Source organism: Phoenix dactylifera, chromosome 12 (assembly GCF_051530095.1).
Source record: "Phoenix dactylifera cultivar Ajwa chromosome 12, Ajwa_hap1_PhDact_Kaust_v1.1, whole genome shotgun sequence".
Lineage (NCBI taxonomy): Eukaryota > Viridiplantae > Streptophyta > Magnoliopsida > Arecales > Arecaceae > Phoenix > Phoenix dactylifera.
This window is the reverse complement of record NC_143201.1, coordinates 15,774,558-15,786,845: the sequence shown is the minus strand read 5'-3', so window position 1 is coordinate 15,786,845 and position 12,288 is coordinate 15,774,558. Positions and strand designations below refer to the sequence as shown.

At 37.2% G+C, this 12,288-nt stretch overlaps 1 protein-coding gene across 1 annotated transcript; it reads left to right on the top strand.

Moving 5' to 3' along the window:
• Nucleotides 1-2,963, top strand: RPL27 (ribosomal protein large subunit 27). Its single transcript, XM_008803453.6, has 3 exons — nucleotides 1-359; nucleotides 2,471-2,572; nucleotides 2,662-2,963. The coding sequence occupies exons 1-3, from the start codon at nucleotides 72-74 to the stop codon at nucleotides 2,836-2,838; spliced, it is 567 nt and encodes a 188-aa protein (XP_008801675.4). The 5' UTR covers nucleotides 1-71; the 3' UTR covers nucleotides 2,839-2,963.
• Nucleotides 2,964-12,288: the final 9,325 nt, after the last annotated feature.

Sequence of the window (12,288 nt, the reverse complement as noted above, 5' to 3'; positions counted from 1 at the left end):
CCTGCTAAAATCTAAATATTGAAGCTTTTTGCAACCAAACGCCAATACCTCTCCTCCTTCTCAGAGTTCCAATGGCGACGGTGGGTTTCAACCTCGTCGGAGCCTTCAAAGGATTCTCCTTAGCTTCGAGCTCGTCCTCCTCCTACTTGAAGGGTGACCTTGGCTCGCTTTCGCTCCGCCGCGGGGCCTCCATCTCGTTCCCCTTGAGGGCTCCGCTAACGATCGAGTCGGCGCACAAGAAGGGGGCGGGGAGCACCAAGAACGGCCGGGATTCGAGGGGGAAGAGGCTTGGAGTCAAGATCTACGGCGATCAGGTGGCCCAGCCCGGGGCTATTATCGTTCGGCAGCGCGGGACGAAGGTAAAGGCCCCTCCTTTGAAACCTTCACTTCGTTTTGCTTTGCAATTTTATATCATGCTTCCGGTTAAAGTTTGAAATTTTGTGGCTTTTGGTGCAATTCTTGGGAGAATTCTGATATAACATCATCAACACTTACTTATTCCGAACTTCATTTATAACAAATTGAATCGAATTTCCTCTTTTTTTTTGTTTCCTGATACGATTGTGATATCAATTTTTTTGTGGTAAAAAGGGAGTTATTTCTTTGAGTTTGTCGTACATTTGGGGGTATTACCAGAGCTATTCGTTATTGTTAGGAAAACCTTATATAGCTGTGCTCATTAGATTGTTAAAGTTAAACAGCAACATAAAGGTGAAGGAGGGGTAGTGGTGGTTTTGTTTTTGATTGCGGCTGGGATTGTGAAGGGGGTTGATAAGAAAGGCCTCATGGTTCAGGATTGTCTGCAACTTGTGGGAGGTGGCTGTATTGCTGTTGCTCATGTTTGGAGATGGATTCATTAGTCCAAAATTATAAGCTGATGCTACCATTGGTCATCTAAAGTATTTTTTTGTTGGCTGATGCTTGTTTTACGGCCAGAAGTTTCTACCCTTCAACGAGAAGGTACAACAGGATGTAGATATGACATCTGCCTACATTTCTATAGGATACTGCAATGACCATTATGGGTGACAAATCTTTGGTTTATCTTCCACCATCCAACCAAACATGAAGGTTTTGATGAGATTCATCTAAGGTTTCCTTGGACTAGAAAAATGTCTAGCTAAAGTGAAAAGAAAGCATAGTATGCATTCATCTTTAGAGCACAAAACAAACAAGTCAGAGAGCTGAAATACAGAAAGGAGGGACAATGGGAACTGTAATCTCAGGTAGGAGAGAGGAATGGAGCATAAAGAGAAACAATTTGGTGTTCAAGAGTTGGGAAAGCCAAAGAAAATATGATCAGTCTAACCCATTATTTTTTTTTAACTTTTTAGTTTTCAAAGAATGGGAATGCTGAAGGTTGATGATCCACGTTTTCATTTTATACCTCCATTTTTTCAAGGGAAATTCAGTTGAGACTTTGAAATTCAAAAGGTTTTCATCATAATACTATAAGTACTCCTGACTTTTGGACCACTTTTAAGTAGGAAGCATTGTGAGGAGTAAACTTTTTCATTTTTCTTGTGCAAGGAAGGAGTTGGGGTTACAGAGGTGACACATTGGTACGCTTTTGTCTTGGACCCATGGAATGCTACTGAAGTTTCTTTGACTTAGTGATGCTCAAACTTACTATTTTTCTTTTAAAGGCCCTTTGATGAAAGAATTGTGTTCTTGTGCCATTGTTGAATTGCATGCTTAATATTTTTCTTTGTGTTTCTTGATCAAAGAATGATGCATTGGTCTTTCAGGCAGATTTTTTCACTCTCACAAATATATTATTTCTGACTGATAATATGTCTGATAAAGTGGGATGTAGACATTTTTCTTTTCATCTGTCCTCCAGTTTACTAGGCATATTCAAATATGTATTTATATATGAGTGTGTGTAAGTGTGTATGTATGTATGTCTGCTTGCCTGCTTGTCTGTTTGTCGGTACATGTATGTATGTATATGATCCACATTTAACGTCTTGGGCTCTTTCTTGCTTCTTAATTCTTTGCAGCAACTGTTAGAGAATGACGCCTAGTTGGCATTTTTGATAAGTCCAACCCACCAAAATGACGGAAGAAGAAGATTTGTATTACTTATAAAGGTTGTTAAGGATGCAAGTATTGAAATAACTTTATGGGATGTCAAAGTTTCTTGTATCCTTGAGATGATTTTGCAGCTGTGAGAGTTTTTATGTTTTCTGTTATGAATAAATAAAATGAATGTGTAAATTTAGAATTTTCCTACACATTCTTGTATTTTCATTTTGTCCTTTTGCAAAGTCAGACACGTATAAGTCTGAATCTGATTCTCCCGTCTGTGTCCATGCAACAAAGCAAATAATGTGACCTCTGGTTTTATAGGAATTCCTCACATTTGCAACAATTCTCCTGTCAGTATTACTGAGAATATGTTATGCTTGTAGCATTACATTCTATGATGATTTCCTTTTTAACTCTTCAATTTATTGCAAAATTTCAGTTCCATCCTGGAAAAAATGTCGGACTGGGCAGGGATCACACCATTTTCTCTTTGATAGATGGGCTGGTCAAGTTTGAGAAGTTTGGGCCGGACAAGAAAAAGGTAAATTTGGAATTCTGGATGATATGCATTTTCATGTTTTTGTTAATTTTAGACTTTTCAATGACATGTAATCTGATATAACACAACAGATCAGTGTTTACCCACGAATTGAACAGCCTGAGAACCCGAATAGTTACAGAGCAAAGAAAAGGGAATACTTCCGGCTACAGCGTGAGCGCAAGAAGGCCAAAAAGGAAGGTACTCTTTCTCCGCAATTGGTACTGGCATCAGCAGAGGAAGTTTCTGATGCTGCTCCCATTTGCTGACAGATTACCTATGAAAGATTGTATTCAAAAAAACTTCTCTGTCTGGTTTTGCTTTTGCTGTGGTTGATGTGTAAATCAACAAATGCAATATGAATAGGAGAAGGCTCCAATTTTTCTTTGCTGCCTCTTTTTGCTTTTTTTTTTTTTTTAAATTAGATTTGATATTTTTTTGTGGAGAAATAGAAGTGCAACGAATAGTCTATGATTATGGTTCTTCCTTAGTTAAGGTGCTATGGGATTTGTACCCAACATAGTACCTAACTAAACTATAGATGTTGATTTTGAAAAAAATTGAGGGTCTATGAGATTTGGAAGTTTCATGCTGCAGTATAGATTAGAATTTGTACTATGCGGGTGCATTTGATCCTGGAGCATCAACATGTTTATGGCTCTCATGCTGAATTTGTTTTGACGGTTCCCTCTTTCTTCATAAAACTTAAAAATTTAAACTGCTAACTTTCTGGATAGTAGCAAACATGAAGATGTAATAAACATCTGGGATTCTGGATAAATAAACATATGATATACAAATATAAGTTATGCTTTAATTAAATTTTTTCTACTCTATCCTGTATAAAATAAACGGAACAAAGAATAGGGCTGCATAAGAAGGTTCTTGATTTCAAAATAACGATCTTCTTTTTTATAATTAAAAATTTATGAGCTTTGAAAATTAAGATTTTTTAGAAGGTATTTGGTTGTTAAAATGAGATTGTTGTAAGTAAAGGTTTTAGGTGAGAAGGCATCTTGTTGTGTATAGTTGGCATGCTTCATGTAATTGTTAGTTTTTAAGTGTTTTGGTATATTAATCTAAAAGTCATATTACAGGAGAGCTTTTTTGGTGGATATGAAAGGCTCCATGTAACTATGAGATATTTGAATTTGACCAACATAGAGAATCCCATAATATTGCCCTTTGGGATAGAAGGAAAGGAAAACAATAGGGTAACTATATGTCTAACATGCTTCATAAGGAATAGGGAAGGAAAATATGGCTAGTGGGATTAGTGTGTTGGCTGAGGGCATTTTAGGTAAAAAGTTTTGACAGAAGGAATCCTTCAAGGAATATTCTGAAATATGAAACTTCCTTTTCATAATATAGTATAGGTGAGATCTATACTATATTATCAAAATTAATGAAACAGAGATCTATATTTCTACAATTGGCTGCATGTGCCTGATAGCTTTATAAGAATACCTTCATCCAACACAATTTCTATGTGCTTAAGCTTGTGATGAGGGTCTTGTCTCTTACACAAAGGGAATCAAGAGTCTGTTTTACTTTAGCATATGAGACTCATGGAAACTGTTGCTATTTATATGTAGCCATTGCACTGCTTAAGAAATATACTTTTTTATTCTATTCAAATATTAAACTGAAGTTTATACCTTTGTATTCTATTCAAATATCATAATGAAACCTGAAGGCTTTTATACTGATAATACTTTGTCCCATAACCACCTTGACCCTACTTAAGATTTTTATTTGCATTAAGAGGATACTTAGGTTGGGTTTTGGACCTAGGTCTAAGTTATACTCCAAAGCTGGACAGAGGTTAAACCAGTTATGGCTACAATGCTTTATGGTTTACACTCTATGCAAGCCCTAATATGTTGCTGGTCCACGTTAAGCCCAACTCCCCAGACAAAAGAAATAGGGAAGAAAACAAGAAAGTGTCTAGACATAAGATGTGGGTGTGGAGGAGAGGAGACAAGTTAAACAAGATGAAGAATAATACAATCACAAGCTAACAACATCCAAAACCTTAGGCAATTAATAATATTAGACAAATGCACATATAAACCCACTTATTTGAACATCAAGTAGTTGTAAATCTGTTTCGTAATATAAATTAATTATAATTCTTTTTGACTTCCTATTGGGAATTAGAATTTGTTATTACTAGCTTCAAAAAGTAGGGAAGAGAATTGTAGGTAGGTGAAGAGAATGATATAACCCACTTGCATGTGTTGCCTATTTTGTATGTCTATAAAAGAGTACATGTGAGGACCCATGCATGTGTATGTTTAGTCCCATATTAGTTGTGTGTTGGGTAGGTCTTGGATACTTAAGGAGGGCCAAGGACTCCAAAATAATACCTTTTGACTAGTCTTTTTGGGCCGGGCCTTTGATCATTACAAGTGGTATCGGAGTGGACTTTGCTCATGGTTCATGAGTGACGAGGAGATGCTACAACCCTTTTAGGACTAAGCATGAGCCGATCATGTTGACTATGAGATTCCCTTCTCTTGGCAAGGAAGTTAGGCTTAAATAAAGGGAGTGCGAGGATCCATGCGGGCATATATTTAGTCCTATATGGTTGTGCGTTCGGAAGATCTTTAGTACTTAAATAGGGCCAAGGATCTCAAAATAATACCTTTTGGATGGCTTTTTTGTCTGAGGCCCTGGGTCATTAGAAACTTTTGTGGGCATGTGTTTAGTCCCACGCCGTTGTATATAAGAAAAATCTTGAATACTTATATAGGGTCAAGGATTCCAAATGACAACTTCCTGGCTAGCCTTTTTGTGTAGGGCTGTTGGATGTTGCAAATGGTTTCAAACTCAACTAATGGTCTATGTGGACTACGGGATACTACAACGCAGGCTTTTTTGGGGTTGACTGCGAGCCTATCTTGGTGTTTATGATTCTAATTGGATCGTTAGCTCGACGAGGATGCACGGCTTAAATGAGGGTAGCATGTGAGGTCTCGTAAGGTTGTGTTTAGTATCTTATTGGTTGTGTATGGGGAAGATCTTTGGTAGTTATACCGGGCCAAGGAACCCAATAACAACTTCTTGGCTAGCTTTTATGCATGAGGTCTTGGGTCATTACTGTGCATATATAAACAATGACTAGAATAAGAAACAAGGATAAGAGTTTGGTAGAAAAAAATTGAGATGTTTGTGAATGGATTGTGCTATATGAGAGATATGGTAGCCTCAAATGTTAAGCACACCTAAGTATTTCTTTACCTAATTAATGACTACAAGCAATTCTGGATTAGGGCTATCATGTGGTTACAATAACATTAAAAAATCCATCCGTAGTGGTCTGAATATTATAAGGGCATACATGATTTCAAGTCATGGTATCATTATATAGCTAAACTTTGTTATGCAACCATGATCTGCATCACCTAAGCCTTTATATTCAGCAAGTCTAAACATTCATTTGTTTTCCTTCTAAGATAAATGTAATAAACTTTTCTCTGTCCTATTTCAGTTGGAAAATTGATGAAGGTGCATTTGTATGAATCAGTAACATACTATAGAAGTCATGAACCTAAGGGAGGAAAAAAAGAAAATATAAAAGAATGAGAGGTTCAAGCTTGGGATGAGAAACAGTAGATGTGAGATCCACCACTTTTTTAATAGGGGATAGTCACCTCTAAGAAATAATATAACATCAGATACTAACTTTTTTGACATCCATAGCTGCATTCTGTTATTGACATGTGCAGATCAGTCAAAGCGAGGTTTTCATGTCAGTGAAAGGGAGTGGGTTTGAGTTTTCTAGTAAGTGAGGTACATTAAATTTTTTTCTATACATATTGATATCTAAAGATCTCATGCCCATCTCTTTAGAGTCCATTTATTGGATGAGACCACAGGGCTCACAAAGTGACAAATGTAGAGAGTGGGTATTCTAAGCAAAACGACTATAGTGATGAAAGAATGAATGGGTTTTTTATTAAAAAAAAAACAATTTCAGTGGAATATCTTTGTCTACTTATAGCTTTAGATACAGAAGAATGAAAGAGAGTAAGAATTGAGGAGAGATTGTTTAGATGGGTACTTATATATCTTTAGTGAATCCTTCCAATGATAGTTAAGGATGATGATTGTTGAAGGCTATTTACATTAACTTGAACTGGGGTTATCTCTTCTTTAGAGGAGAGTAACCTAGAAGTTGAGCCAGGAATTTTACCTAGGGGGTCAAAGTATAATTACTTACAATTTACATGAATTGACAGTAGAAAATTTTTGTATTCATCTCACCTTAATGCATTGATATGAAAATCAGTTAAAAGAAAAATAATTGCCTTGATTCACATTACTATACAATAATGATAATATTCTTTTTTATAGCTATGTAGAATAATGTTTTACTCTTAAACAATTTAAAAATGATCTATATTTTATAAACAATGAATTGAATAAATAACAATCATCATTTTCATTGTAATGGTAAATAAAAAATTTAAAGGGACTTGATTATTTGGGGATATTTCTGCACTTTAAAAGCTCGAACTAAATTAGGAACTAGATGACAGACAACGATAAATAGTAAACAACAATAGAAAGCCCTAATATTGAACTGGAATCGGTGAATATAGACTGTTGGGATTACCATTGCTTAACCTAGATGGAGTTTTGTGTTTGTTGCTTCTTTTGGCAATGCTTGTCAAATCTTGCAGACAATAGAAAGTGAGAGGAAGGAGATTTGACAAAGTTTCTTAGGTCTTGGTGGTTGTACACACACATACATGTTTTTTCAAGATCTTACAAACCATGATTTGGATCATAATCCATATCAAAAGTACCCTCACTGATCTAGATCAAATCCCTAGATCATGATCAATGTGGATCATCAGATCCAAATTTCAACATTAGGATTTGGGTTGTAGATTTTTATCCTTTAAATCTTGAGATTTGTATCTAGCCATCTAGGTTATGAATTTACATACTAAATTATTAGGATACCCGTATTCAAGGTCTGAGGAACCATCCCGAACCGCCTGGTTCGGGGCGTTCCGGCCGTATCAGTGGTGGACCAGGACGGTTCCGGCATTGAAACCGAGACATTGTCGCCGGAGGGGGAGAAGGAGAAGAAAAAAGAGGAAGAGAGAGAGCAGGGGAAGGGAGAGGGAGAGGAAGGAAGAGAGGCCGACCGGGGAGCCTTCATGCGGAGGAGGCGGAGGCCGGGAGATGCAGACTTCAACTTAAAAAACACAAAAATAGAAGGGCCCCCCTTCGGGCTTCTATTTTGAACGAAACAGGGGATCGAAGGCAGAACCCTGCCTTCATGTCTTCCCGGCCTTTGCCTCCGCGCGGAGGCTTCCCGGTCTCTCTCTTCCTTCCTCTCCCTCTCCCTCCCCCACTCTCTCTTTTCCTCTCTCGTTCTCCCTTTCCACCATCTCTTCTACTGTGTCAGTACGAGCCTAGCCCGGCACGATGCGGGCCCGTACGGACTTATCTTGCCAGACAATCGGTACGGTGCCTGGTACCGGTTCCGCCGACGTTGCCCATATTCAATATCAATTTATTTCCTTGACTTTAGAAAGATCAGTTCATCATTGAAAAACTTCCATAACATCAAATGGGCAATCTCCTTTAACTTTTTACTTTTAAAAGCAAAGAAAGAAAAAAGAGATTTAATTGTTTTGGAGCTAAGACATAAGAGTTTAGTTTTTCAAATCTCTGTTGCTATTTGATTCCTTTTAGACTATCTACCTTAAAAAAAAATTGAATTTTGTAAGCCTTTGCATGTGTATGTATATAGGGTCAAATAACTCTCATGAAGATATTGTATATACTTCTATGGTGAAATAAAGGCTATATTGATTAACTAAACATGGTTTTTGTTTCTTGGACATGATATTTATGAGCTTATGGTTGTTGAAAAGTGAACTTTTATGTCTTCATATGAGGATTTCACGCTCATTATTTGTACAAATCACAATTTAATTATGCTGCTTTTCATGCTTTCTGAACCCGATTTTTTTATGTCTAAAAGAAATTGAAAAGTCTTATGATTTGTGATCCTATTTGGCTCCCTCTACAATTTGCAATATAGCAATATTGCACATCAACAGTCACTGGAGGGAAGAGAGGTAAGGGGAAGGGAGGGAAGCCTCTTAGTCACCTAAGTATCCTTTTGGTGTGGGGTGGGGTGGGCTTTTGGTTTTTTGGGGGGGGGGGGGGGGGTGGTGGTGGTGGTGGCAAGAGAGAGAGAGAGAGAGAGAGAGAGGTAGCCGTACTTAAATACCTTCTTTTGGAGTCTTGCTGACTCATTTTAGCTCATCATCCAAGTTGGAGGGGGGAACTAAGAGAGGTTAGGGGATGATCTTGCAATGCTTCTCAAATCTTGCGGATAGTAGAAAGTGAGAGGAAGGAGATTTGACAAAGTTTCCTAGGTCTTGCTAGTTGTGCACGCACATACATGTTTTGTCAAGATCTTACAGTCCATGATCTGGATCATAAAATCCATACTAAAAGTACCCTCACCGGTCTAGATCAAATCCCTAGATCATGATCATTGTGGATCATAAGATCATAAGATTCAGGTTGTGGATTATTATCCTTTAGATCATAAGATTTAGTTCTAGCCATCTAGGTCATGAATTTACATACTAAATCATTAGGATACCATATTCAATATCAATTTATTTCATTGACTTTTACAAAGATCAATTCTTTATTGTAGAACTTCTGTAACATCAAATCAGCAATCTCCTTTAAATTTTTAACCTTTAAGAGTAAAGAAAGAAAAAGAGATTTAATTGTTTTGGAGCTAAGACTTAAGAGTTTAGTTATTCATTTCTCTTTTGATTCCTTCTAGACTATCTTACCTTAAAAGAGAACTGAATTTAATAAGCCTTTACATGCGTATGTATATAGGGTCAAATAACTCTCATGAAGATATTGTTTATACTTCCATGATGAAATAAAAATATACTGATTAACTAAATGTGGTTTTCGTTTCTTGGACATGATATTTATGAGCTTATGGTTGTTGAAAAGTGAACTTTTATGTCTTTATATGATGATTTCACACTCATTATTTGTACAAATCACAATTTAATTATGCTTCTTTTCATGCTTTCTCAACCCAATTTTTTAAAAGAAATCGAGAAGTCTTATGATTTGTGATCTGATTTTTGACTCCCTCTACAATTTGCAATACAACAATATTGCACATCAACACACAGGAGGGAAGAGAGAGAGAGAGAGAGGGCGGCAGCCTTACTGAAATACCTTATAGGTTAAGAGTTGGAATTAGAAGCATGAGAGTGGGAGTGGTCATTTGAGAATGGGGTGCCTTGCCTCAAGCCCTAGCAAGAGAGAGGGCCATTGAGAGAGACAGTCATGATAGGGATGGGATGTTGCAAAGTATGGGGGGGAGGGGGAGGGGGAGGGGGAGGGGGAAGGGGGGGGGGGGGGGGGGGGGGATTGTGGAGGGAGAGAGTGGCAGCCTTACTTAAATACCTTATAGGTTAAGAGTTGGAATTGGAAGCATGAGAGTGGGAGTGGTCATTTGAGAATGGGGAGCCTTGCCTCAAGCCCTAACAAGAGACAGGGCCATTGAGAAAGACAGTCATGATAGGGATGGGATTTTGCAAAGTATAGGAAATATCAAAATCTTGTTAGTCCCATTTTATGTTTTATTACTATTTCTTTTACTTGACTTGGCAATGATTGAAATAATATTGAGTTTTTGAGTGGGCTAGGGGGTCCTATGGGGCTTTGGTCATTCTAGTGGGAGGGGAGGGTGTGGGCGTGCGAGGCAATATCCAATGAACAGAAGGGAGATGGTAAAGAAGATTCTTGGGGGCAGGGAGGCACATGCCCCCTCCCACCCCCTTCCTTCCCATTGCCTTGTCCACCAAATGAGTGCATGGGATTATCACTACCTTTGTTTTCACTTGCACTGAAAGTTTGAATTAACTAAAGGTTGCCTATGGAGACAGATTAGAGGTACCAATAATCCTTCAAAGTTAAGTATCTATTTTGCCCCAATTTCCTTGCTAATAGAAGAAATTAAGGAAAAGTCTCCCTCCCTCTCTCTCACATACGTACATACATAGATACAAAATTAACCTGATTTCTTATTATTGAAAAAAAAAATTCAAAGCACCATCATATATCATTATCAGTATCATGTCTAAATAAGTCATTATCTTTAGTCCAAATTAACATGATTTCTTATTATACATACATATATACATGCATACAAAATTAACCTGATTGTTTATTATTGGAAAGAATTCGAAGAACCATCATGTATTATTTAGACATGACACTAATAATATCCTGATTTTACACTTACATACCTACATAAATACATACAAACTTAACCTATTTTCTTATTATTAGAAGAAATTCAAAGAACCATCTTATATCATCATTAATATCATGTCTAAATCAGTCATTATATTTAGTCAGAATTAAGCTGATTTCTTATTATTGAAAAAATTCAAATCACCATCATATATTATTATTAGTATCATGTCTAAAAAAGTTATTATCTTTAGTCTGCATTTTCTTATGGGAACCAGTAGAGCTTCTAAGTTTCTGTTGATCTCAAGATGTTTTTATTTGGGTCTCATCTGGTGCCAAAAAGAAAGCATTGATCAAGAACTAGGTTCACCCCTGTGACAGCTGACACTTGAATTATCCGGAGGTCACAACTCAAAGTCAGGAAGGGTTGATTCTGTATATGACTGAACTAATGACAATTTAATCAATCCAGCAACATCTTGGCTTTGTGGAGAAAGGGATACAACCTTTGATAAAAAAGAGTAAGATTATACAGTATCAAATTTTTTGGTTTAGTGGAAGTTCAAAGAAAAAGGACAAACCTGGTGTAAATAATTGAAGAGACCCAGTGTGTTGCTGCAGTAAATAAACAGAGACTTTTAAAATGGAAAAATGATGTTAAGTTGGATGAACATTTACTTGACTGCGACTTCCATTGTCAAGTCCATGGAATAGACATCTCTTCCATATCATTAGATCTCGAAGGCCTTATTCTACATAGACCAGGTATCTACTTTTCTTGTATTGGTGGAAGACTAGGAGTTCTAGCAGTCTCCTATATGTAGAAGAGCTGCAGAGGAATCTCCTTCAGTTTGATTATTAGAGGACGGTGACTTTGTCGAATACCTCAAGTTTCTGTTCTGGGACAACTGGGACCACTGAACATAACCATTGAAGGAGACAAAACACCATAAAATTTTGAGTGGACTGTGCTTTAATCAAGGCTGACGGTTTATATCAACCTCTTCAATCTCCAAGCTCGTATTGAATTTGCTTTAGTGTGCTTGTAGTGGATAACCAGCTGAAGCTGTGGGATGGCAAGCACCCAAGTGTCATTTTTTGATGCTAGTATTTCTCAGATGCAATGGTCTTGAATTCAAAAACAGGGAAGAGAGATTTACGGGAGAGCAAAAGATTGCTCTCTCTCTCTCTCTCTCTCTCTCTCTCTCAAATTGTATGAGCCCATTTAGTAACTATGAGAAAGCTTCGCTTTTTGATCTCGAAGTCCTCATATAACACTTCTTCCAGTCGGATCACTTGTTTAGCTGGACTCTCTCGTTCTTCCAGAATCTGTAAATGATTTGTTTTCTCTATATACAGATAACTGATATAAGAAGTTTGTGATAGTTCAAGTGATTCATAAATCTAACAGTTGAATCCAAAGGAAATGGAGTCAATGTCAGGAGCAG